Source organism: Equus asinus, chromosome 24, assembly GCF_041296235.1.
Source record: "Equus asinus isolate D_3611 breed Donkey chromosome 24, EquAss-T2T_v2, whole genome shotgun sequence".
Lineage (NCBI taxonomy): Eukaryota > Metazoa > Chordata > Mammalia > Perissodactyla > Equidae > Equus > Equus asinus.
In genome coordinates, this window is record NC_091813.1 from 18,806,703 (window position 1) to 18,833,579 (window position 26,877).

Genomic DNA, 26,877 nt, shown 5'->3' on the forward strand with positions numbered 1-26,877 from the left:
TAGACATTCCTAGGATAGCGTGACTTTAAAAAAGTATTTCATTGAACATTTTCCCTATCACTAAACATTCATGTAGTTTTTAGTGTTGCTTTTCAATTTCATTATAGATTACAGAGAAGTGGTGGTTAATTTTACGTGGCAACTCAACTGGGCTAAGAGATGCCCAAATAGTTGGTAAAACATTGCATATTTCTGGTGTGTCTGTGAGGGTGTTTCTGGAAGCAATTAGCATTTTAATCAGTAGACTGAGTCATAAAATGGCCTTACCAGTGTGGTGTGCATCATCCAGTCTGTTGAGGGCCTGTAAAGAACAAGAAGGAAAGGAAGGATGAACTTGCTCTTTGCTTTGGCTGGGGCATCCATCTTCTCCTGCCTCAGAACTTGGCTCCCCTACTTCTCAGGCCTTTGGACTTGGACTGAATTATGTCACCAACATTCTTAGTTCTCTGACTTGCAGATGGCAGATGGTGGGACTTCTCCTCCTCCATAATCACATGAGCAAATGCCTATATTAAATCTCCTCATAGACACATACGGTCATGTGTCACTTAATGACGAGGATATGTTCCAAGAAAGGTGTTGTTAGGCAATTTCCTTGTTGTATGAACATCACAGAGTGAGCTTACACAAACCCAGATGGGATAGGCTACCACACACCTAAGCAATGTGGTACTAATCTTATGGGACCTCTGCCATATATGCAAGCCATTGTTGACCGAAATGTCATTTTGCAGCATATGACTCGTGTGTGTGTGTGTGTGTGTGTGTGCACATACATGCACATATCCTATTGGTTCTATTTCTCCGGAGAACCGTGACTAACACAACAGCAATAAACATATCTATTTATATTTTTCTTCCACTTTGTTATCTCTAAGGCAGTTTGTCAAAGTTGTCAGATGTTTTTGTTGTTGTTGTTTTTGCAGAGAAAGATTTGCCCTGAGCTAACATCTACGCCAATTCTCCTCTAGTTTATATGTGAGATGTCTCCACAGCATGGCCAATGAGTGGAGTAGGTCTGCTCCCAGGATCCAAACCCGCGAACCTGGGCCACCAAAGCGGAGCATGCAGAGCTTCAACCACTCTGCCATGAGGCCAGCCCCACAAACAAAGCTTTTAAAGTGAGAAAACAATGATTGAAATAGAAAAAGATACCCCTAAAATATTATTTTTACTTTTATTTTTCCAATGAATTCTCTCCATAATATATGGAGGTCAAGAAGACTATTTGAAGAAAAAAATACAGTCTAATGCTGACAAAAAACTTCAACCTAATGAGTAGCTGTTAATACGTACAGAGACATAAAGAAGCTATATTTTTTTTTCTTCGATCTATCTTAAATTTCCTCATCCTTTAATTTCTTTATCTGAAAGCTGCAAGCAGTGATACAAGCTAACGCTTTCTTGCCCCAGCTGAAGGGTACTTGATGGAAATACAGAGAATGTTTGAACTCTGGTCATAGACATTTGCACTGAGCAGAAATCTTAACCAATTTTCTGAGAAGAGCCTTTACAGAAAGTAGTATAAAGAGAAATATTATATTTAGTAGGCTTTAAGTAAATTAACTCCACAAGAAGTCCTCCAAAATTATTAAATCGTTAAACTTCAAAACCTCTAAGATTTAAGATAATCCATGATTGCTCATCTGAAACGTTATGAAAAGTTTTTCTTTGAAGAGACGTGGGGAAAAAGATGCTCAGATTATAACTGATGGGATTACTGAGCAAAGAGCAAGGCCATGCCCTGCAAACAAAGAAAGGCACAAAATGTTCTCAGAGAAACTGTATGATTTCCAGTGTTTGGAAGGACAGTATCTCATGATGCTAATACTTCTAAGTATTGAGGAAATCTTCACCATTTGTTTTTTATCTAGTCTCCATAAACTTCCATGCTTGCTTACATATTAATGTATAAGGACAAGGAAGGAAATGGCTATGAAACTTGTCAACATATCAAGGGAGCTACAGCTAATGTCACAATGATGAATAATAATAACATATGAAGCTGCTGTTTTGCCTGTTTCAAAGATGAGTAAACTAAGGCTTGCAGGCACGAGGTAATCCAGCCTTCACCACACTTCAATTAATCTGAATCTAAGTCTCTGGGAATCCAAATATTGCCCTCTCTATTGTGCCACACCCTTTGCCTTCAAGGAGCACGTGGTCCTTGCCTTCAAGGAGCAACAGTATCCCTAGGGAAAAGAAAGCTCTATATACAAACATAATGTGATGAACAGCATAACATAGTGCAAATCGAATAAGATATGGGCACAGATGAGGAGGGGAATAACAATCTCCTGGGGTGGAGGGAGGGAGTCTAGAAAGTCTTAATAGTGGAGACAGCATCCGAGGAGTATCTTGAAGGACAAATTGTGAGAAGTAGAAATGGGAGATATTCCAAGTCAATACAACAGTAGGAATAATCAGAAGTAAAAAATAATAAATATTTCCATAGCACACTCCTTATGCCAATCACTGTCCTACGTGCTTTACGTATATTAACTCATTCATTTACCTCTCACCATAACCCTATGAGATAGACACTATAACTATCCCCATTATAAAGAAGAAGAAACTGAGGCACAGAGGAGTTAAGTAACTTGCCTAAAGTCACACAGCTGGGAATAAGCAGAGCCAGGAGTTGAACCTTGAGTATCTAGCTCCGAATTCTGGACTCTTCACTTCTCCCAGCAGAAAAACATAAGATTTCCTTAGGATCAAAAAATACTCAGGGGTAGAGGCAGCCTGGTGGCTCAGTGGTTAAGTTCATGTGCCACTCTTCGGCAGCCTGGGGTTCACCAGTTCTCATCCCAGCCGTGGATCTCCACACCGCTTATGAAGCCATGCTGTGGCAGCCGTCCCACATATAAAATAGAGGAAGATGGGCACAAATGTTAGCTGAGGGCCAATCTTCCTCAGCTAAAAGACGAGGACTGGGAGCAGATATTGGCTCAGGGCTAATCATTCCCCCAAAAAAATAAATAGTCAGGAGTTGGTGAAGTGTAGAATGAATGAAAGGATGAAAATATTGAAAAGGTAGATGAGGGCAAGAGGATGGGGGCCTTGAATGTCATTCTAAGGAGCTCAGTTTTCATTCTGTAAGTAGCGCACAAAGTTCATTGAAAAAAAGTTACCATATTCAGGATTGGGTTTAAGAAAAATTTGTCAGATGGCTCTACAGGAAAAATAGACTGCAAGCAGAATAATAGAGGCACAAGTCTCAGAAAAATCACTGGAAAGTTTCTTTGATAGCTCAATGAAAAACTGAGGCTTGAGCCAACCTTAGTTGGAAGGAAAAGATGGTATAAAACACGAGGCATCACACTCAAGACTCCTCAGTGAAGGTGCATCTCCTTCTGCGACCTGCAAAAGTGCTCAACAGAAGGAAATCATCACATCAGCATTTTCCACAGCATCTTACTTTTATAGCTGTAGATTCAATTCTGGATCTATTGTCATTTCATTGGAGGTTTTCAGAAAGAATCTAAAACAAAATAACCTCCGCTAACAAAATCAGAAAAGACCTAACTCTAGTAGTATAGCTGGTTTTTCTCATGAGCAAAAAGCATGGGTATAATAAGATGACTTAACAATTAATTGTTCTAATAATTGAATAAAATAATACAGAAAATGTTTAGCATAGGGCCTGGCACATAACAGACACGTAAAAATTGGTACCTGCCACATTATCGCTATTATTATTAGAACGTCATCCACGTCCTACTTCTTCAGCCCTAACTCCTCCAAGGAGTGCTCTGTCTCTCACCTGTCACCGTGGAAGAGGGGGTCACTCAAGGACTTTTAAAGTCACTCTGACACATTGCAGCACTTCCTCTTCCTTACATGCTTCAGGGGTCTGTGTTTCTTCTTCTACTAGAGAGCAGGGCAATCCCTCACCCAGATGATCCAGAATACAATGGGTACTCGATAAATGCAAAGCCCTCTCCCAAACGGATGAGCAAAGGTGCGTCCCTTCTTTCACTCACCTGCCTGGTAAGAAGGTAGAAGAAAAAGGGAAAGAAACAAAAGAGGAGTCTGAAAAAACTATTTTATTTCAAAAAGAGAATAATTATTATAATGCGTATGCAGCTATACTTATCTGCATAAGAAAATAATGCAAACTGAGGCAGTGTTCTTTGTGGAAGAAAGTCTGTGAAATAACAGAAAATCTACATATTATTCTCTGCCCCTCGTTCCTGGCACAGAGCTCCTGAAACCCTCGTAATTTCCTGAGTGATAAGAACACTAGGAACATCTTTTGTTCTAAACTTGGTCTTTGACCCCAGTTCCTGAGACAGAGCTCCTAAATCCCTCAGAATTTCCTACATGATCATAGTGTCTTTTGTTGTAATGAGGCCAATCTTGGTGGGCACCTGGATAGCTTCAGGATGGGGGCTGGTCACCCTAAAACTAAGCCAGGATTAGAAGCTTGGAACTTTCAGCCCCACTCCCTATCCTCTGGGAAGGGGAAAGGAGCTAGAGACTGAGTTAATAATCAATCATACCTAAGTGGTGAAGCTTCCATAAAAATCCCAAAAGTGTAGAGCTTGGCGAACTTCTGGGTTGGTGAACACAACCACAGGCCAGGAGGGAGGTGCACCCTCACTCCACAGGGACAGAAGCTCCCACACTCAAGATGCTACCAGACTTTGCCCCATGTACCTCATCATCTGACTTGTTCATCTGTATCCTTTATTATATCCTTTATAATAAACTGGTACACTTAAGTGTTTCTTTGAGTTCTATGAGCCAACCCAGCAAATAATCAAACCCTAGGAGAGGGTCATGGGAACCCTGATTTATAGCCTATTGGTCAGGAGCACAGGTGACAACCCGGACTTGCAATTGGCATCTGAAGTGAGGCGCAGTCTTGTGGGACTGAGCCCTTAACTTGTCAGGTCTGCACTAACTCTAGTTAGTGTTAGAATTGAATTGAATTGTAGGACACTCAGCTAGTGTCAGAGAATAGCTTGGTGTGGAAAACTGGCACATCTAGTCACAGAAGTGTTCTGTGTTAGTAGAGAAGAAACACAGGACTGTTTTTCCTTTACAAAGTACAGAAGAGGTTTTACTTAAATGAGGCCTCATCTGAAAAGGAAAATCTGGCTATATATGCATTGGTCTATGATTCATCACAAAAAAAAGTGGGGACATTCTCACTATGCTCTCGTGAAAATCAGATGCAATTCATTATCTTCAAAGAATTCTATGCCTGGGCCTTTACTGAGGTTTGCAGAAAGTACAGCAAGTGCAATATACACAGTTATTGGAGACGGGATTGAAAGAACTTCATTTCAATAAAGACAGTTTGTTTTATATAATATTTTATAGATAACAACAACTAACAGGAATACCTTGTGTCACACAAACTATATTTCTCAGAATGCTTTCACACTATGAAAAGTCTACCCAAGAATTACATTCCACCTGAGAATCTAGTCATATTTGGTTATCAAGGAGGGTATCCTCCCCAAATTCAACAGTACTGGAAAACGTTTAGCCTCAACTGTCGAGTTGATTAATTATTAAGGAAAAAAATCTCAATTTGAAGGAAGAAAATAGAGCGGTATAATTTTTCAGTATCATAATTGCTTCTTGCATTGTGTACTGCATCCCTTATAGCCAGCTTCTATTTGGATTACATTTCCCTAGTTACAATTTTCTCCATAACTGACCAAGGTGTTTATCTGAGTCTCTCTTCCTTAAATTTTGTTATGATTCATTAGTGACTGTACAACCCTGCTTTAAGATCTAAAGATAATTATTTAAAATTTTAATTTAATCTAACTCATAAGTATGAATTTAACATTACAGGCAATAAATAATGGTATAGACAATAACACAAGACAACGAGAAAAGTCAAATTAACATTGTACTAAGACGAAACTATTCAATTCTACATCCAAAGACGTTAGGTAATTCTCCCCAGCTTTGCAGAGCCACGGGTTTTCTTAGGCCTTGGAAGCGAACTTGTGCCAATTAGACTATAAAATTAAGACTTCCTCTACATAAATTCTAAAGATATAAATACATGTTATCTTGAAGGTTAAATTGTCACAGAGCTTCTGTTTTCATAGTTCAACCCTCTTCTCTAAAATTTAGCATTATTTAGTGGACTTCAAAATATCTGACAAAATTGCATTGATCTTGACAGGAACTAATGCAAAAACTCTAGTGACAAGCAAAACTTATAACCACCAAACTTTAAGGCTGAAAGAGCCAATAAATCAAAAAGCACTTACTAAGGTCTTGCTCTGCCTACAATGCTAGGTGGAAACAAGTTTTAATACACAGTACCTAATACTTAAGTAAGTTGAAATCCAGTGGGGTGGTTGGTGATATATGCTCTGAATTTAATATTAAAATTTACCTAAAAATATAAAATAGTTCAAGTCATATGGTTTAAGAAATTAGCAGAGGGTAAGCAGTAAGGGTTCAGGAGGAATATTGGCAAAAAGAGGGATTTAGACAGCATCTTGAGAACAGATAGTGGGTCTTTTCCTCTCTGTAACAGAGTGCTTGCCATACAGCATTTGTTTTTTAAATGTTTGTGAAACTAAATTCAGTTGCTAGTCGGAGGGAAAGACATTTCACTTAAGCAAAGTGTCATGCACAATGGTTGGAGGAGTAGGGAAAAGAAGAATTATGTGTAAAGAGTGCTAACTCAGGGAGACAGTTGGCAATTTGGCGGATTGAGAGGTAAGTTTGGAAACATCAGCTTCTGATTATTTCTTCCTCCTTTGATGTTCTGGGCTGCCCACACCTAAGTTTTCTGATATTTCTTTCCTGAGTGTTTAGTCTACCCTAGTCCCTGAGCCAGTCCTGACTAAGGCAAGAAGTACATCAATCCCAGCCTTTTCACCTGATGTGGCTTAAGTCATCCTCAAAACAAGACACCAAATCCAGTGACTTTTCATGACCACTAGAATCCTGCCCTACTACCACTCTGTCTCTACCAGTCAGATTCTGGACCTGGACTTCAGATGAAACCAAGCACCTGATCTGTCCTTCACCTCTTTGGGAGCACCTCTTGCCTCTTCTTATTTCTGATCAGCTACCTTCTCCACCATTTCTTCAGTAGACTAGAACCTGATATTGTTTTCAAAGTACTGGTATGAACCAGTTCTCATCCCTCACCCCATGTTCTCTGGTATTGACCACTGGATTCCCTGCACAGAGGTCCTACCTGGTGGAACCTTCCACCACTGGCTCCAGCATTGCAAGTGAGATGGCAGGGCATTCACTGAGGCTGCCTGGCTACCCCATCTCCATAGCAACCCCTTAGCACCAGCTCTGTCTCCCACTTCTCTCCTGTCTTGCTGAGAATCTTAAACCAGGTCTCAACTCTCTCCAGTCCCTGACATCTGTAATGTGCTACTACAAGCAAACATTTACATTTTGTCCCCAGGTAGGGAGGCTTGGTGGGCAAACTACATTAGAACTAGGTTTCAGGAAGTCTTGAATCCTATGTTAAAGAAATTTAAATATGCCCAATAATCAAAGGAGAGTCTTTGCATAATTTTGAGTGGAGACATGGCACAGAGAATTAAGATTTTAGCATGATTAATCTGGAAACTAACTATAGCAAAAAAAAAAAAGAATACCATCTACAATTGGTATACACAGTAGTTGAGCAAGATGAGTCCACTTTGCTTCCTGTGACATACGTCATTGCAAAGACGGCCATCTTCTTGTGCACTTAATCAAAAGTTTTTAAATGATTAAAATTAGCTGTGACAAGTTGCTAAATTATTATGGAGAAATTTCAAATGCAATATTATTTTGGTTGAAATAGAAAATAGCTACATATAGAGCGGTTAATCACTACTGGAAGAAGTGATTGCTTTGGAAGAATTTGAGAATAAAGCTTTAATATTTTCTGAAATAAAATAGAATATTTTTAGGATAGATCAATTGGGCATTTTCACCAGGAAGTTTGCCACATTAAGTATAGTCATCCCTCGGTATCCTGAGAGATTAGTTCCAACCCGCCCCGCCCCTACCAAAATTGCAGATGATCAAGTCCCTTATATAAAAAAGGTGCAGTATTTACATATAAGCTTCACACAACCACCCATATACTTTAAATCATTTCTAGATTATCTATAATACCTAATACAATGTAAATGTTATGTAAATAGTTGTTATACTGTATTGTTTAGGGAATAATGACAAGAAAAAAAGTCAGTACGTTTTCAGTACAGACACGACCATCATAGGTCTTTTGATCTGCAGTTGGTTGAATCAGCGATGCTGAACCCACAGATGCAGAGGACCGACTGTAATATAAGTCTACAGCACAGCCTTGGAATGGATGCACTATATTCTACCTCAAGTTGTCATATTGTGCTGTACACTTCAAAATTTATTAAGAAGGTGGATTTTGTGTTCTGTGTTTTTTATCACAACAAAAAAAATCAAGTTGCCTCTTATGTTTGGGATGAACTATGTTAATGTTTTCCTCCGTGACTAGGAAAAACCTAACCTCTGTCAGAAAATGTTTTGCCTAATCACATTATGTAACTGTTTTCTTCTGAAATGGCTTTACTTTGATTTTCAAATGAACAAATATTTTCAGTGTATACATAGTATGTCTCAATATTATGATCAAAAATCTAAGACATTATAAGTTTTCTGTTAAAATAATCTAATCTTCAAATGACATATATTTTTAGATTATTTTAACTGTGTATCAGTGTTTGTCTTGTTAAAAAACATACTTTTAAGTATAACCATAGAAACTTCCAATAATTTAAAAAGCAATGGTGCCAGAGAGAGAAAAACCTAATATGTCTGATCTTAAACAGCTGACTTTGCTAACTGGTTTATTATTTCATTTCTCCACTTAAAATTGATCCATGTAAGCTATGCTGCCTATTATTAGTAGAAATGAAAAATGCCTTCATATTTTCCCTAGATTTACTTAGTCTAGGATTTGAGTACATAAATCCCTTTTTCAGTTCACCAAGCAAGTTACAAATAGACTCCACATAATTACATACCTGAGAAAATGCAGTATGATTTATGTTAAGGTAGAGTTTAAAGAATCCATGCTAAATATAACAAGGGATTTTTACCAAAACCCTATGTCCTCATTATTTAGGATTTCTAATTATTTGCTTTATTACTTAAATCAAATCATTAAATGCAGGGTTATTTGTCTGATCCTCTTCCCTAAATGGAAGGTCAGGGGATCATCTTCCCCGTATGGTCCTACTGAGCTGGACTGGTGGGGAAATGCCTCTCTCTCTTGCAGCTGTGGATTACCGAAACCAAGGGGAAACAAAAGCCATGAGTCTGGACAGGAATACCTAGAAAGGTAAATGACAAAACCACTTGCTCTAGGAACCAGAAAGGCAATTACAATCATCATTCGGGTTCACCTGGTTCATTCATTGCTCCTCACCTGTGCTTAAAGTGCCAGGATCCATCTCTGTATGCCAAGTTCCTAATGTTGTGCTTCAAATACACCAGACGCTCAACACATGATTAATCACTTAAATGTAACTTATGTATTTATAAAAAACCAAAGAAATGGATTCCAAAAGCTTACAATTTAGTATTTATAGATAGATATAGATTATAGATATAGATACATATATGTATATATATATGCAATTACATAATTTAAAATACATAGACTCATAACTGTGATGTGAAGCTTGCATAATGTGAAGCTTGCATTAGTCATCAGTCCCTCCTTAATAGGGAGCAAAGATCTTAACCAGGAGTTTTTGAGGTACAGATCAACCTAACTCTGATCTGGATCCTTTTCTTTTGTCATTGTGTTTTCTGATCTTCTGATCTCTTGTTCTATATCCATACCATTTTGGTCTACACTGTTCCAGTATATTCCTAGCACCAAGGCTGATGCTTCTATGGCTATGCCACTGTCTATTTCTGTCCCTTTTTGCTACTGCAAAAGCCTATGAGATGAAGAAAATTCCAGCAGTGCAAATCTCCTCCAAATAAAATCACAACAGCCTCTCTGCCTCTCCAACTGACTTCCCTATGACCACTGTCTTATTCTTCATATTATAGTAATAGCAAATTGTAGTTTCCTGCATATCTTGTGCTAATTTCCCATCTCCATGCTTTTGTACAGCACTTGCTTGCTAAACTACTCTATCAATCATTATTCAGCTGACCCACTCCTAATTATCCTTCAACTATAACACCAAAAGCCCTTCTTATTGAGAACTGTCATTTTCATTTTAAACTCAGAAATGGGCATCAGGTCTTCACTATTTTTCCTGCACAATCCTGATATTGTCTTATATATATAGATATATAGATAAGCATCAAGGCAGAGATTGATATAATGGTGTATGGATATGCAGAAAAATAAGTTGAAATGTACTGATATATATCACACTCTCTACTCTTTCTAAAATTCATCTTTAGAATTACTATCTTTTAGCTTGTATGTTTATAGCTATACATCCACAGAATACTGCAATGTTCTATAACTGGGATTTTAGGTCTGAAAATTATTCCTTAAGCTGACTTCTTGATGGTTAGAACCATTGATGAAACTTCCAAGTGTTAACAAATTACTTTCATGAGAAATGAGGTCTGACCTTTGAGTTTATCATTCTCTATCTTGACAGACAGCAGATCACATCATTTTTTATCTCACTGAAATCTCCATTGATATGTTTTTCTTTACCTTTGCTTTGGATGGAATGCCTAGAATATAGTAAGTGTAAAATAATTGTTGATTTAATTAACTTAATAGAACTAAGATTTTTTTAACGCTTCCTGTATTATCAGTTTGTCATTGAGGACCTAGTTTATATAAGCTTCGATTTTGGAGTGAGATCACAATTCCATTGCAGGCTCTACAACTTACTAGCTATGTGTTCTTGGGCTAATTTCTTTCTTTTCTTCTCCTGTCAAATGAGGATAATATATTAAGGTTATTGAAGATTGTATTAGATAAAATAAAAAAAGCATTTAAAATGATGGCCAGTAGATTTGTGAATGAATGAATCCCCCCAAAAGCTCTGTGATCTCTACAAGGGTGGTGTACAAAGGCAAGGAGACTGAGGGTCAGGGAAGTTGAGCAAGTTGCAGAGAAAATAAGCAGCATAACTGGGATCCAAATCCAGTTGAGTGTGCCTGCAATTGAAAGGAAGTTTCCACCATCACTGCAAGAAACATTAGCAGCATTTTCCACTCCAGTGTTTCCTTAAAGGTTATATGCTGGTGAACTCTAGTTCATTTGTCAGATTCTGTCTCCCCCAAAATCTCTTTAGATTAGTTAGCATCATTTTTTTACCATTTCACACCCTGCCCAACATCTTTATAATTGGATGGTCTGATAAATGATCTTGCATGAGCCAGCACACTAACATCTTTGACCTTCCTCTGTCATCTTCTGTGCAGAATTCCTCCTAAGTGCCTGGTATACTGTTTGATGTGCTCTCTTTTAAAGCAGATATGTGTTGATCCAGAGATCCACAGTGTCTAAGCTACTACCTAACTATAAATTAGCACTTTTAGAATCTATTCTTTCATCATTTTATCCATGTCCTCTTAAGCACCACATTATTATCTAATTGTTTTTGCTATCTGTCTTTTTAGCTTGATTGTGAGCTTCTCATAGATGGGAACAATTTCCTTACCTTTCTATGTACAGCATCTAGCATGGTGCTTGACATATAGTTGACGCTCATTAAGTATCTAAATCAACACCACTATAACAGTCTCTAATAGATATGGTTTTATTATTCTTTATTAAGAACCCTAGAGAGCAATAACTATCTATATTTTTATAATCCTGCCAATTTTGTAACCTCTTCCCTAGAAATTTTGTTTTTCCATATCGTTAGGGAAACATGAAGAATTCCCAAGCAGTTGTTGCAGAAATTGCTTGGAGTTTAAGCCACATTTCCTTTACCAGGGAAAGGAATAAGCACAGATTCCTTGTAGCCTTATAAAACACATCACTTTGTCAAGAATGCCTCCTTTGGAGCTCTCAGTCTTGAGGAATCGAGGAAAGGATGGGTTGGGGGTGAGCAGGGTACATGTACTGAAGAAGAGAAAGACACAAACCTTCAGTTACATGATAAATAATTTCTGGGACGTAATGTACAACATAGTGACTATAGATAACAACACTGTATTGTATATTTGAAAGTTACCAAGAGATTAGGTGGAATAAGCTCTCATCACAAGAAAAAAATTTTTAACTATGTGACGTGATGGATGTGAACTAAACACACTGTGGTAATCACTTCCGTAGATATGTATATATGTATGATATATATATACATCAATGTCAAACGATGTCAAATTGATCCAGCTGTTGTAGGACTCAGTACACATAATATGTATATATATATATATGCACAAAAATATACATGATATATATGTCAAATCATTATGTTATGCACCTTAAACCAAAATAATATTATATGTCAATTATATTTTAATAAAACTGGGGGAGAAAAAAGAGGAGGAGAGATACAAAGGCCTCCCAGCAGTCTTTTGGAACTATGGTGATGGGCTGTAGAAAGAACCTTCAAGACTCTTCTTGAACATCTTTTCTGATGTTCCCTGGGCAGTTCTGACACCTTTATTACACTAAAGTCCATATCTTCTGTCACTTCCCTTTACTGCCCAAAGAATAACTTCCTTAAACGTATCGTAGCTTGTTACTGAACATCTTTTTTTAAAAGGAAAAAAGAAAAAAATTTAAGAGTGAATGTAAACATTTTACCAAAAGAAGGTATATACTATACATAAGTAATTTATGAAAGGAACCTTTCCTTTTATTATGCTAGGCTTTACTACACTCAACAAATACTGCCTAGGAAAATTGTTCCTCTGAGTCCTGCACAGGAAAATATACTAAATAAGCTATAAACTCTAAAGGCTAAGCAAATATAAAGCTGAATATCCTAATTAAATAAAACTCAGAACTAAATTAATGACACCTATTTTTTTCTGGTAATTGAGAATTAATAATAAAAGACAGAGATTTCCTATATGAATGTCAAAAGGATCCAGCTGTTGTAGGACTCAGTATATATAAATGTCTCCCCCAACAGCTTCAAACTATACAGATTAAAGATTCCTTTGAGTCTCCTGGATTATAGCTCCTAGAAACACAGGGAACCATCTGTCTTGATCACCACTATGCTTGGCAGTGGGCATTCATGTGACTGCACTGACCAAAAGCAAACAGCCCATACACACTTTAATCCTTTAGGAAAAACTCAACTTAATCATATTACTTTGCTAATACATGATATTACTGGGAAAATGAGTATGAGGTGAGGTTTTTTGTTCGTTTTAGACTATCTCTTCAGTGTGGATTCTTTTACATGTGGCAGAACAAGGTTCTGTGCCCTTTCACACATTTGTCCTGCCCCATCCTCCCCCAGCCCCGTGGAACTGTCCCCTTCATCACTCCAGTCTCTCCCCATCCTTGCTCCTAGAGGCTGGAAGGTCTTCACACATACAAATGCATGAAAACCATCCTATGAGAGAGATCAACATTAGAAAGAGAATAGTCAGTTTATTTTATAGATGTTCCACTCCAAAGAATTTAAAGATTTGGAGTACCAATATGTTCTTAGGGACAAATAATCTTTGGTGCCAGGGAGATAGAATTTAGTTGAGAAGAGGCAAAAAAAAAGGCAGAAAGGTAAGAGACAGACAAGAGGGCTTCCAATGCCCACAAGAAGTAAAACTGGCTCTAAGAGGTGGCCCTGAGGGGACACACAAGAATTGTTTGCACTACTCTGGACTCTGCATGTATTTCTAAGTAGCTGCATACAAGATTAGGCCCAACCTGGGAATGTACTGAGTTGGTAAATTTTTCCAGCTATGGCCAACATATATAATCAGCACAATTTCACTTGGGTAACTCTATGGATCAGGGTGTTACTTGAGCATAGCGGCTAATAAAAGGAAAAAAAGTCAAGATTTGAACTTAGAGTCTGTCTTAATTCCAAGTCTATTATTTTCTCCATATATCTTGCTGAAAGTTTTATTTAGGAGGTTAGAGAAGGGCACAAGCAGAGAAAAGAAGGGCCAAAAGGAGGGGGTTAAAATGAGTAAGAGTTAAATTGAGCCACTCCCAAAAGAGCATATCTGGGTAGAGTTCAAAGTTGGAGTTGTTTGAGATGGGTGAGGGGAAATTGGTAGAAAGCCAAAGATCAGATTGAAACCCAGCAGTCTAAGAGAAGGAGATAGTACAAAGTTGAAAAGACCATAAAGGCAGAGTTTTCTTTTGAATTTTCCCTGATGTTGGTACTGTTCCTTACTCCCCTTTCCATGTCCAATAGCTCTCCCGTGTAACTACCGTAATTCAGTCCAGCTCCTCTCAGATCCCTCACTTGATTCTGCCTAAAGAAAGGTTTCCAGCAAGATAGTTGTAACTTCCTCCCAATGGCAGTGTTGATTTCATACAGATGTGAGTGAGGGAAATCCTTCAGGGTAGTAAAGAACTCAGTAATTAAGCTGCTGCTAATACAAATACCCCTCCATGTGAGGCATTGCTCCTTTGCAAAGGCATACATTATTTTAGACTTTCAGAGAGTCTGTTCCAGAAAGCAAGTTTGATCTGTCCTATTTCAGTTGTATTTGTTTACTGTCTTCCAACTTAAGAGGTTTTACAGAGTCTTGGGCAATCAATAAGCAATAAAATATCTAGCAATAATGGTGAACATGACAAGGCAAACAAAGAGATGTGCACATAATCTGAAAAGAAGCTACTCCCCAAAAGAGAGAGTTTTGTATTTTTTTTACTACTAGAAAAGAAGTTTAAAGCTCAGAAGAGGAGGGATTCAGTATCAACTAAGAGACCATCAGATACCGCATTGTAGAGATCCTTCTCTCATCGTTAATTGGAGCTCCCGAAGTCTGCACAATCTAGTATCAGTGATTTATTTAGAAATATTTATTAAATATCTGCAGTATAATGTCAACATACTGAGGGATTCGGCAAATAAAATGACTAAGATAAAGAAAGGTAATGATGAGCAGAGGTCAAGGGATAACTCAAAATCGCCATTAAATAAAGCCACAGTCAAATGGTTTATACACAAGTTATGAGATGGACTCACTTCTTCATGGATGATAGTCCATTAAGCAGCCATTAATTACAGATTCCCACCAATTACCAGCCTCTTATTATTAATTGGCCAGTTCCTGCTAAATATATATATGAATGGCACCATTTTGTACAGATGTAACAGACCTGTGTTACATGAGAAAAGATTCTTCGTGTAAATCCATTTGTTTAGGATGAGTAACTTCACAGAAAAAAGAAAGGAAAACAAAGAAAGAAGAAAAAATATGTGTATCAAACTCGATTTCCTCAATAGTAAAGATACTAAAGTAAAAACAAATGTGATTTTTGACCACCTAAAGGAAAGAATTTTATCTTCTCAATCATCGTTCTTCATAGTTACTGTAATCTTAGTTATATTTTCCTCTGCATATAGTGTTTGTTCTTCATTAAATATAAAACTAACAATAGTGGTTTTTGTGATAAGAATCATAACCTTGAATAATTAAGAATATCAGTGGAGTTTTTGTTAGATAATGTCATCATAAACCAAACAGATATTTCTTCCTTTAAATCACCACATGCCAATGGTTCTTGCAAAATAAACACTTTCTATTAGCCTCTACTAGACGATATCAAATACTGTCATGTGAATGGTCTAAATAAAATCTAGCCTTGGGACCCATTAGTAGTTGAAATTGTGTGAGTGGATGAGATCCCAGAGAGGTTGTGCAGAACAAGAAAAGACAAGGGTGAAACACACTGGATCCAACAGAAATTTGAGTCACTGGCACGATTTTTAACTGATCTGATAGCCTAAGCGACATAAGCAAAATTGCTTCTACTGTATCCATTTTGGGGGGATGAGTAATTCACTAAACTAAAATTTCCAAAATCTCCTGTAGACAGAGTGTGATCATTTTGACCTCTTCTAGCAGGACGTAAAGTAAAGCAATGAATTGGAAATAGAAATATCTGTAAAAGAATTTCTAAAATGCAGCTCAGACACTTTGCAATACAGCAAAGTACATCCATGCCTACTTTTGTTTCCTCTTTAAATACAAAACTCATAGTTCTGCCATTAACTCTCCCCCTTTCCTGGCGTTGACACTTTCTGCTTGTCATTCATTACTTTTCAGTCCTTAAACAGACTAAACCCAATGACTAAAGCCACGAGGGGATGGAGGTGGGGGGGATTAATCCACAAAAGAAAAGTTTAACAATGTGTTATTTCCAAAAAGAAATGCTAAGTCTTCCTTATGTATAAAGCAAGGGTCTCTTCTGTTCATTCTGTTTGGAGACAAACACAAAGTGACTCTAGAAATTTCTGGGAGTTATTTTCTTTTCCACCTCTTTTTTTCTAGAGAGAACTCTCTGGTCATACACATGTCCAGGCACACATCAGTTTGCACGCTGGCAAAGCAAAAAGCACAGTCCTAAACCCCCAATAAAAGAAAGTGCTGTTCTTGTCACTTTCTTGTACCATGTAATTTTTCTTTAACCTATACAATATGCATCCATAACTAAGATCTGCTGTCTTAATTTACACACACCTCCATGAAGTCTTGTCCTGTGTAATTTGAACAACATATGAGAATATGAGAGTTACTAGGAGAGAAATCAGCCAGTTTTATCTAGGGAAAAGATAGAGGATAAACGATTGGACCAAATGGCCTCTACAAGCCTTCTCCAGCTCTGTGCTGCTGGAATTCAGCACAAGCACTGGGCACAGAGCCTCCGACTCGAAGTAATACAAGGAGAGCATTCCAAGGTGAGACGTCCCTTAGCCCAGCTACATTGACTGACTCACGCACTGCTGATGACCCTTTTGGATCTATCTTCCAGGATCCAATTATAGATGCTTCACTAGCTGAGAAGATTCTTTAGGAGTAGGGCACAGTAATAGCTCAGCAACACAAGTCAGGTAACAAACCTCATGCATAGCCTGTTTGAAGATCTCAACAATTATGACAAATGTTGAATGATGCAAATTTCTTTCAGAAGTGACTTAAAGTACCATACCTTAAAACTTCAGGAACCGCAAGATAACTTTCCACAATGTCATTTCCCCCAGCATAAGCATCGCAGTGTTTATAACCCACCTCAAGGGAAAATAAATCAATCCTTGTAGGTTTCTACTTTATTCAAATATGCTGATACTTCCTTACAGAAAATGATCAAAGAGAAGCTGTTAAAGCTCCCATACAGACCATGATAAATATCTTCCAAGACATTTTATGGTCTCCACATCCAAGTGTGAATAGCTTTTATAATATGTAACTTCCTCCTTTGAAGATAGTAAATTATAACTGAACAATTTAAGTGGCTCAGTTCCTTAATGATTCCATAAAAAGATTAGAGTAATATATAAGTCTTTTAAAATAAATTCTGTGACCAAATAATTTCTACCCTACATTACATTTTATCAGTGCTGTGGTAACATTAACCATGAACTTAGGTATATCGTCAGTATCTACAAAAATCAACAAAGCTGTGATGATGAACATGTTGCTTGGCCTTGTCAAATAATTTATTTAGAGACAGTGAGTTAGCTGTCCCATTTAGAGAGAGCACACTCTCAAGAAGAAACTCTCTGCAGGACTCATTGAATAAAGTAATGGGCTTTGTTTGTCATCCTATTTCCCACGAATTTTCATCTCAATGGGTTAACATATTAACAGTTACTACTTTGGGGACATCTACTCTGCCATGCCCCTCAGTGAATTTCAAATGTTCATTGCTGGGTGCAAAAATACTTGTGAGAGCTTGTTAAAAATGAAGATTCCGGGGGTGGCCCTGCACTGCAGTGGTTAAACCTCCATGCGCTCTGCTTTGGCAGCCCGGTTCATGGGTTCCAATCCTGGGCGTGGACCTACACCACTCATCAGCCGTGCTATGGTGGCATCCCACATACAAAATAGAGGAAGATTGGCACAGATGTTAACTCAGGGCTAATCTTCCTCACAAAAAAAATGAAGATTCCGAGGCCTGACTCTTCCTGAATCTAAGTTGCTAGATGAGGCTAGGCCAGGAAGGACCCCAAAAGTCCCTAGATAATTCTAATGCAGCACGCTTTCAGAAATCCTGACAACTGTGATTAAAAACTCGTGTCAAGTGGTTTTAGAAGCAGAAGGTTGCTTCCAATCTTAAGCAGACAGAGGTCAAATAAAACATGGATAGTACCAGTATATTAAGAGAGTGAGTTTTTCAAAATCTTGGCTCCTTTGACCTGCAGGCAGGGACTCAAGCCCAAAGACTCAGACTTGGGATGAGATTCAGTTTTTCCAAGAAGCTCTTAGGAAATCACTGGCTTCTCTGTTCCCAACAATGGGTGAACTCGACATGAAGCCCCTTTTGTCTGTAGAGAGGAGCTGAGCAGGGAGGCAGGGAGCCCCTGATGGCATCTGATACTTTCCACTCTGTGGGTCAATGACCTCAAGTGCTGCAGCAGCACTTCCAAGAGACTGAAAGGCGAGTGAGAAAGGCAGACTTGGCTCACTATGCACTATTGACCTGGAGACTGGGGGCTCTGGAACAAAGGCCAGAAGGCCTGGCAGCTTCCACAGAAACACAGCAGCAGCAGTCCGAGACACAGACCAAAGAGATTTGACACTCCATGGCCGATATGGAGTAAACAAAAGCTGCCTAGAGTCAACCCAGAGCTCTGCCCTTCTAATTAATCAAACTAAACATCAGCTCACAAGTGGGGACCAACCTCATGATCTGTGCATGAAGACAAAGTTGTTTGCTCCCAGATCCTACTCCACTCTTTGGGAGAAGGGGAGGAGGTAGACAACGTCTCTATTTAAATCATATTGTCTAAGGCATTATGTGACTCATTAATGAAACCCTACAGCGAGATCTTCCACTGTCATCACTAATGCTATTAAGGCTCTTCAATGTGCTTGTTAAGAGCAATTGAAAAATAAAACTAGCAACCAATGTTTTGAAACTACTGAAGTGAAAAATAAATAAAACAAAGTGGAAAACACTTACCGAAAGAGTTTGCAAATCTATTCACCCGGTTACATGATTCACAAGCTAAGCCTCTGTTGCATTAAAAATCAATCTTTCTGAATTTCTGCAGCAAAATGTGCATCAATGGCTTGCTTTGTCTTCAGTGACCTGTTGTGGCCAAGCACTTTCTTCAACCATATCCAGCTTCCTTCAACAGCTAAAGCCAGCACCACAACCCATCTTACTGTTCTTTTCAGTTCTTTCGTCCATGTGTTCTTTTCAGAAAAGTGTCCGCTTCTATGCAGGTTGAAAAGCATCTCCTTGGGCTAACAGATGGAGGAGAGCTCTTTTTACCCCTTTGGATCACCTAGTCTCCCCTGTAAGCCACCAAGCGTGGTGGTGCTGCAAGCCTCACCTCTTGGATCTGTAATTTAACAGAGAGCTAGTAAAAAAAACAAAACAACAACAACAAAAAAAACAGAAAGCTCTCAACAGGGATTTGTAGGCTTTTAAGCACTGAAATTGTTATACTCACTGGCAAGTTTAATAGTTTAGTGTTCCAAATGCATCTCTTCAGTGTCAGTCCAGCCCTCCAACAGGAGAGAGAACAAATAGGAGAAAGGAGAAAATATGGAGAGACGTATCCTTTTGAAATAAACTTTAGTGGCGACCAACTTACTTAACAAACAGCTGCTGAGGATGTACCATGTTTCAGATGCCATGGGGGCACTGGGTTTACAATGATGGTGTGGGGGAATGCATGGTCTCTGTCATTCTGTGACCAGCAAGCACAAAACAAATAAATACATTGTTATGAATGGTGATAAGCCCTCTGATGATAAAAAGGGTATAATGTTATAAGACTGGGTGAAGCACGGCCTCTCCATGGAGAGGTCATTTAGGTTAAGACCAGGTGAGGAATAAACATAAAGAGTGCAGAAAGACTATCCCAAGCCAAGTGACAGCATGTGGGACAGCCCCAGGTGGGAAAGAGCGTGACACACGTAGGGAATTGAAATAAAGGGCCAGCATGGCTGGAACATGATGTGCAAGTAGGGGAGAGGTAGGGGCTGAGGCAGGTGAGCTGGAAAAGGGCCCGATTGCTTAGGGCTGATAAGACTTTGAATTTCATCTGAGCCGCAACGGGAACCACTGCAAGATTTTAGTAAGAGGAATGGCATAACCTGAGCTGAATTTTTAAAAGGCCACATGGCTGACTGTGTGGAGGAAGCAAAAATAGAAGCAAGGAGAGAAATAGTGGAGGCAAGTAAATATGGCAAATAAGGCAGTGCAATTGAAATGGCAAGAGAGAGAGCAAGAGGTAAATAGATAGACAGACAGGCAGGCAGACAGATAGATGGAGAAATGTAATTAAAACCAAAATCTTCTCTCAACACAGAAAACCTTCCCACAAAGGTAGTAGAGAAAGAAAACTCTTTTACTATTGAATAAGCATTAAACCAGAATGTGATGCACATCCCTGGCAATCTGCTAAGAGATTGCAAAGACAGAAAGAAATCTCACCCTTTTATATAGCTGAGCAGACACAGCCCATTCCATACATGTGCTCAAGATAAACAATGACTAGTCTTCAAGTCAGAGGCCTTGATGACACCATTTATTACACATAGTTCATCCTAGATTCACGGGCAACTGAGGTGGTCTTCTGTGTTTGCTAATTGGCTTTATCCAAAGGAAAAATAAACTTCTCCAATCGTTAGGAGAGAGAGAGTTTTGCAACTTGCAGCGAGGCACTGCCAAGTTAGACTACCACTTTCCCACAGCGCCTGGGAGATCTGGGCGCTACCTCCCTTGAGGTTTATGTTTAGAGAGATGGCTCCCACGTTGTTGAGAAAGACATTCCTGGGTCATAAAGCTGTGAAGAGACTATTTAGCTTTTAAAAAGATTTATATACATTTCAAAGAGACAGAGAAAGAACCGATAACGTTTTCAAAAGCAAGTGCTCCGAGAAAAACGAGGAGGAAGTTGGTCTCTTCTCTTATTTTCAATAGAGAGAACTAAACCTCTTATTTTCAATTTTATTTGCCCTTACGATATATAGATAGATTTGAGATTAACGTATATTGGATTAGACGTGAGGACTGAAGGAGAAGTAGGATGATAACCAGGAGTTTGAAAATTATGCCAGTTATACTGAAAAGAAAAAGACTCTGTTCTAAAAGACGTGAAATAGACGTCTGCAGTTTGAAGTGGCTGTTCCATGTGAGTGTGACGCAAATTAAGTATATGCAGCATCTCCAGGGAGCTAATTTCACAAAGTTGTCGCCCACAGCATTCAACACCAAAACACAGAAGTGCTCAGCTCAGCAATACATGCAGGCAGCCAGTCTGAACAGCCGAACAGTCACGGATTTGCAGAGGTTTGGGCACATCCAAGGGCCTATCGCTACGCAGGCAAAGGACTTGTTCCAGTTAACACGCAATTTTCTCCCAGCAAAAACCCCACTCCTCTGCACTCTGCTTGGCGATGCTGGGCTGGGACTCCGCGACTCCCCTGCTCCCTTGGCAGTAGGTTTCTGTTAGGGCACTGGAGGAGGCTGGAGGGCTGGAGGAGAACAGACATGCTGCTCCTTGCTTTGCTTCCTGTTCCTCTCAAATTGCCTCAGAATGGCCCTTCACTCTAGCAGGGGCACTTAATTCCAATCTCCAGCTTTTTTCCCACATTTCCAACAGTCTCACTGTGCCCCTTGCAAGGCACCAGCAACAGCAGTACAGTGACCCCTAGATTCTGACAACGAACTCCCTCCCTTTGTTTCCCCATGCTGAGGGGTGTAGCTGCTGGCCTCAGTCATTATCTGTATTTCCTCAGTCTCCTCTCTTTGCCTTTTTAGTTCTCCAACACTCAACCAACTTCCTACCTTAACTTCTGTTTGTCAAAATCTCTAGTATGGGTTTTGTTTCCCTGACTGACACAGCACATGAGCGGAGAATCCTGTCAATCATAGAAGTGATGAAGTGTCCTTTCATTCTGTCTTTAACAGTTTGGCTGTGATGATCTCATCTTGGAAAAATAAGAGAACAAAATAGTGAACAACTACAACAAAATTTGTTTTAAAATAAGAGTAATTTCCTAAATAGTAAAATGTGAGTTGATTTCCACTGTTGCCTTATTTTTTATGTTTTAAAATAAATTTAGAAGCCATGATCCAATGAAAATCAAAAGTTTGCTTTTGTGTCATCAGACTGGGAGGAGGTGAGCCACGTAATTTCCAGCTCTCAAAGACGGGGTCCTGGGGAAAAGCATTAACAGAAGTTCGAGCTTTGAGCCAGTGGTGTTGATGTGCTGTTACCACCTATCCATATGAAGCTTTGAGTACTGACTGTTTCTTGGCTTCCCCTAGAACAATCCACTGAGACGGAAGCTCAGAAACAGACATGCCAAGGTTCAGCAGGAGTTGCTGCCATCCACTGCATCTCCAGCCACAATTATTGAGAATCCCCAATGAAAATCCAACCAGACGAATGCACAAAGAAGACGAGGTCTATATACCTAATGGAATATTATTCAGCCATGAGGAAGAAGGAAATCCTGCCATTTGCAACAACATGCATGGACCATGAGGGCATTATGCTAAGTGAAATAAGCCAGACAGAGAAAGACAAATATTGCATGCTATCACTATGTGGAATCTGCAAAAAAAAAAAAAAAAAAAGTCAAATTCATAGAAAGAGAGAGTACAAAAGTGGTTGCCAGGGGCTGAGGGGTGGGGAAGTAGGGGGAGGTTGGTAAAAGGGTACAAACTTTCAGTTATAAAATGAATAAGGTCTGAGGATCTAATGTACAACATGGTGACCATAGTTGATAACACTATTGTATACCTGAAATTTACTAAGAGAGTAAAACTTAAATGTTCTCACCAGAAAAAAGACAACTATGTGAGGTGATGCAAGTGTTAATTAACTAGATGGGGGGATCCTTTCACAGTGTATACACATATCAAATCACCACAGTGTACACTTTAAATATCTTACAATTTTATTTGTCAACTATACCTTGAAAGCTGAACAATGAGAAAGAAAGAAAAGAAAGAAAGAAGAAAATTCCCAAGGTGATCTTGGGGAATACCTGAGAGAGGAAAGGCAGACATGGGTGCATGGGAGCAGTTTAGGATAATATGCTCCTCTATGAGAGACAGTTTTACCTCTCCTTGAGCTCAGCCTCGGTTCTCACAATAGTAATTATAATTGCAATGACATGGGTTATCATTTAGTACCTGCTTATTATATGCTAACCCGTACATGGATTAGCTCACTCAATCCTTCTTATAGTATATTGGGGCAGGAACCCATTTCTCCCATGAGGAATGTGAAGCATTCACACCTTCACACTTGTTCCCGGTGGAGGTTAAATAGGTGGCCTGCGGCAGGATTACAAGTCAAGTCCACTGCTTATAGACCTGTCTGAGGCCTTTAGGCTTCATGGCTTCAGCAGATAGGCTTCCTCCTCCCTGGGGATTTCTGTAGATCCTGCTCTCCACGTGCCCCCTGGAGTCAGGGCCTCTGTTTTCCTGTCTCCCCCGGAAGAAGGAAGCCTGTATGGATAGTCTCCCCTAGGCCTAGTACTACAACTGGCACATAGCAGACTCTTGATAAATACTTGATGTATGAGTTAATTATACATTTTTTAAATGTTGCTTCTATAGTTACTTATCTCAGCATTATAAGCATTTTATTATTCCCCCATATTATATAACTATGGCTAATTCAAACTTTAAAAGAATAATTTAGGACTATACGATGCTCTAGTTTTCTACCCAGAAAGGAGAAATGTACTACAGGAAGCTAAACAAGACTTAAAAATTATGGGGCCAGCCCAGTGGCATAGTGGTTAAGTGCTCTACTATGGCAGCCTGGAATTCACCAGTTCAGATCCCAGGCATGGACCTAGTGCTGCTTATCAAGCCATGCTGTGGCAGGCATCCCACATATAAAGCAGAAGAAGATGGGCATGGATGTTAGCTCAGGGCTCATCTTTTTCCAAAAAAAATACGAAAATTATGTATGGGGCTGACCCAGTATTGTAGCAGTTAAGTTTGGCCCACTCTGCTTCAGTGGCCTGAGTTTGCAGGTTCAGATCCCGGGTGTGGGCATGCACCACTCGTCAAGTCATGCTGTGGCAGGGTCCCACATACAAAATAGAGGAAATATTGGCACACGTGTTAGCTCAGGACCAATCTTCCTCACCCCCCCAAAAAAAAATTATGTTTAAGATCTCATCTGGCATGTTTCATCTAGAGAAATCTCATTACTTTAGTTTTCTCCCAGCTACTTCTGCAGTGAAGATAGTGTAAGAGTATACTATTACCACTGTTCAAAATGTAGAGAATGTAAGATACAGAGAGGCCACTTTTCAAACTGCTCAGAGTTGATTAGCAACTGAACAGAGAGGGAAAGGCAGTGTGGAGTGGTAGCCACAGCCTAGAGTTTGGAGGCTGACTGCCTCGGTTGAAATCCTGGCTCTCTTCCTCCTACTACCTGTGTGACCTCAGTTTCTAAACCTTCTGTGCCTCGGATTCTCCTGCTCTCAATAAGAGTATCTATCTCCTACAACTGCTGATTAAATGAGTCAACATACGTAATCAGTTAGAACACGGTGTCCAGCACAGACCCAGTGCTTACTGTTATTTTTACCTAGAAGAGGTAACAAATAGTTCATTAGTATCTGATGAAAGTATCATTATGGTACTTTGTGGCTATCGTAGAAAAAGATATGCTTTGGAATTTAACCAACATTTGAGTAATCTAGCAGTTATGTGACCTCAGGATGGTTTCTTAAGCTCTCAGTGCCTCTGTTTCTTCATCTATAAAATGTACATGATAATTCTTACCTTAAAGCAAAATTGGGAGTCCTAGAAACAAAGTATAAAAACGGCAAGCCTAGTTTTTAGGAGGTGCTGAATAAGCAGCAGCTATCATTAGCAAAGGTGAACTTTGCTACCTGAGAAGAACATGGGGGTCCTTGAAAGTCAGGTTCGGCCACTGGACACAGTGGCAGGGCCCGGGCTGAAGCTCAGGTCTGAGCTGAGGCTGTGGATTGGGAAGGGCAGCCCGCACACAGTGGAAGGAAGGCCGTGGAAAGGGAGCGTGTGGATGAGAAGGGCAGAAACTCTCAGACCAGTCCCCGTCCCCTCCTCCACAAAGTACTAAGAGCAAACAAGAGCTGAAGACGAGAATCCTGCAAGGCAGCCTGACAGGGAGACATAGGAGGAAAACCAGGGACAGCAGGGCCGCTGAAGTGGAGAGAAGGAAGTGGTTTAGGAGGACGGACAGAGAGGCCAGTGCTGCAGAGGTTGGGAAGGACACGCCCTGGCAGCATCCACTGAGTTTTGCAGCATGTAGGTCATAGTGACCTTGCTAGGGACAGGGAAGTCAATCTCTCCTTTCCATGCCTCAACTGATAGTGGACCAGCAACCCCTAGGAATGTCAATCTCTGTGTGGGGGGGATGCCTAGGTACCCGCATGGGAGTTAGCAAGGAGGCCCAACCAAGTCATCCTTCCCAACTTACTGTGGTGCTGCCAGCCACAGGGGGAGAAGGAGAGAGGGCAGTTGCTGCCTTACCCTACCCTGAAGACACCACGTCCTCGTGCCCAGCTAGAAAGGCAGGGGAACTCTAGAGGAGGAGGGTGACAGCATATGCCACACTTCTCTCCACAGAGCACCCTGGTCGCTGCCTAGGGCAGAGAGTGACAGCAGTCCCTGGGCAGGGATGGGGAGCCAGGTGATGAGACACCCTCCCAGGGTGGCGAGAAGACTGTGGGAGGCAATTCCTCCAAGAGTGGAAGCTCCAAGTCCATAAAGCATAATGCGTTGTCTGATGTACTGTCTCATCAGACTTCACTAACAAAGCACACATTCAAAGGTAAAATTATGAAGAATTTCAAGATAGCCACAGCAGATTATCATTCCCAAATGCAAGGAGCCCTGTGAGACCTACCTTGGTTTCCTGCCCATGACGCCAGCCCTGCTTCCAGTTGAGAAGTGGCCGCAGAAGGGCACGCAGTCACTCAAGAGAGAGCAAGAAGTACAAAGATAGTATATGACTCATTTAAGAAAGTTTGCTGGGAGGGAGAGGTTGGATAGAGCAGTAGCTGGAGGAAGCAGAGTAAAAAGAATCTTTAAAATTTTCTTTTGTTGCTACTGTTGTTTTAACACAGGAAATATTTGAGTAAATTTAAATGCTTCTATAAAGAAAGCCCTCATGAGGAAGAAGCTGAAGAGAGAGAAAAAAGTAATAAAAATGGGAAATATTCCTAAGGAGACAGGAGAGGAAGGGACCCAGAGCCCAGGTCCGGGATTGGCTTCAGTCACAGCTTCAGGGGTCATCAGGGTAAAGGTGGAAACAGAGAGGGCCTTAAAAGCCAAGGAGAGGGAGAGGGGACAGGAAAGACCCAGCAACATCTGCCTCTGACTGTCGAGGACACGCAAAAACGACCACACTGAAGCACCAGCAGTCAAAGCGAGTTAAAGAAAAACACCAAAGGAGAAGTTGACGCTTGAACAACTATCCAACATACGGGCTCAGACCAAAGTCCCATGTGAATTTAACCTGGTTTAATGTGTCAGTAAAGAAACATTATGACCATGGCAGTAGATTTTATATCTGTTGATATTGCCTTTCTCAATGTTCTATTCATAAAAACAGTTCCAATCTTTATCTAATAATTTTCCCTGCAACCTACTCTACTGTTTGCCAACTTTTGAAATGCAATTTTTATTTTAACGGGGCAAACGCTTTTTTCTGTACCCTAATCTTAAGTTGAACACAGTTCACTGCTTTGTTTAGAAGCAGCAAATCATACTGGAGACTGGGTATACAGGGAGATCAAATATCAGCTTCTGAATGATCGCAGTTTCCTTTAAAGGTTACACTTGTC

At 39.8% G+C, this 26,877-nt stretch overlaps 1 protein-coding gene across 2 annotated transcripts in view; it reads right to left on the reverse strand.

Moving 5' to 3' along the window:
* The window catches only part of LOC139041791 (tigger transposable element-derived protein 1-like), a 173,976-nt gene extending 147,955 nt beyond the window's left edge, over positions 1-26,021 (reverse strand). Inside the window, exons 1-2 of one of the 2 annotated variants that reach the window (XR_011497721.1) lie at positions 25,938-26,021; positions 268-301 (exon numbers count right to left, since the gene is read on the reverse strand). Coding sequence is in view for 1 of the 2 variants with exons in the window: in XM_070496399.1 (XP_070352500.1) it covers positions 268-301; positions 25,938-25,954 (51 nt within the window). In the remaining variant the exon portion in view is untranslated. The remainder of the gene's footprint in view (positions 1-267; positions 302-25,937) is intronic. The other variant, XM_070496399.1, reaches the window with a different exon arrangement.
* Positions 26,022-26,877: the final 856 nt, after the last annotated feature.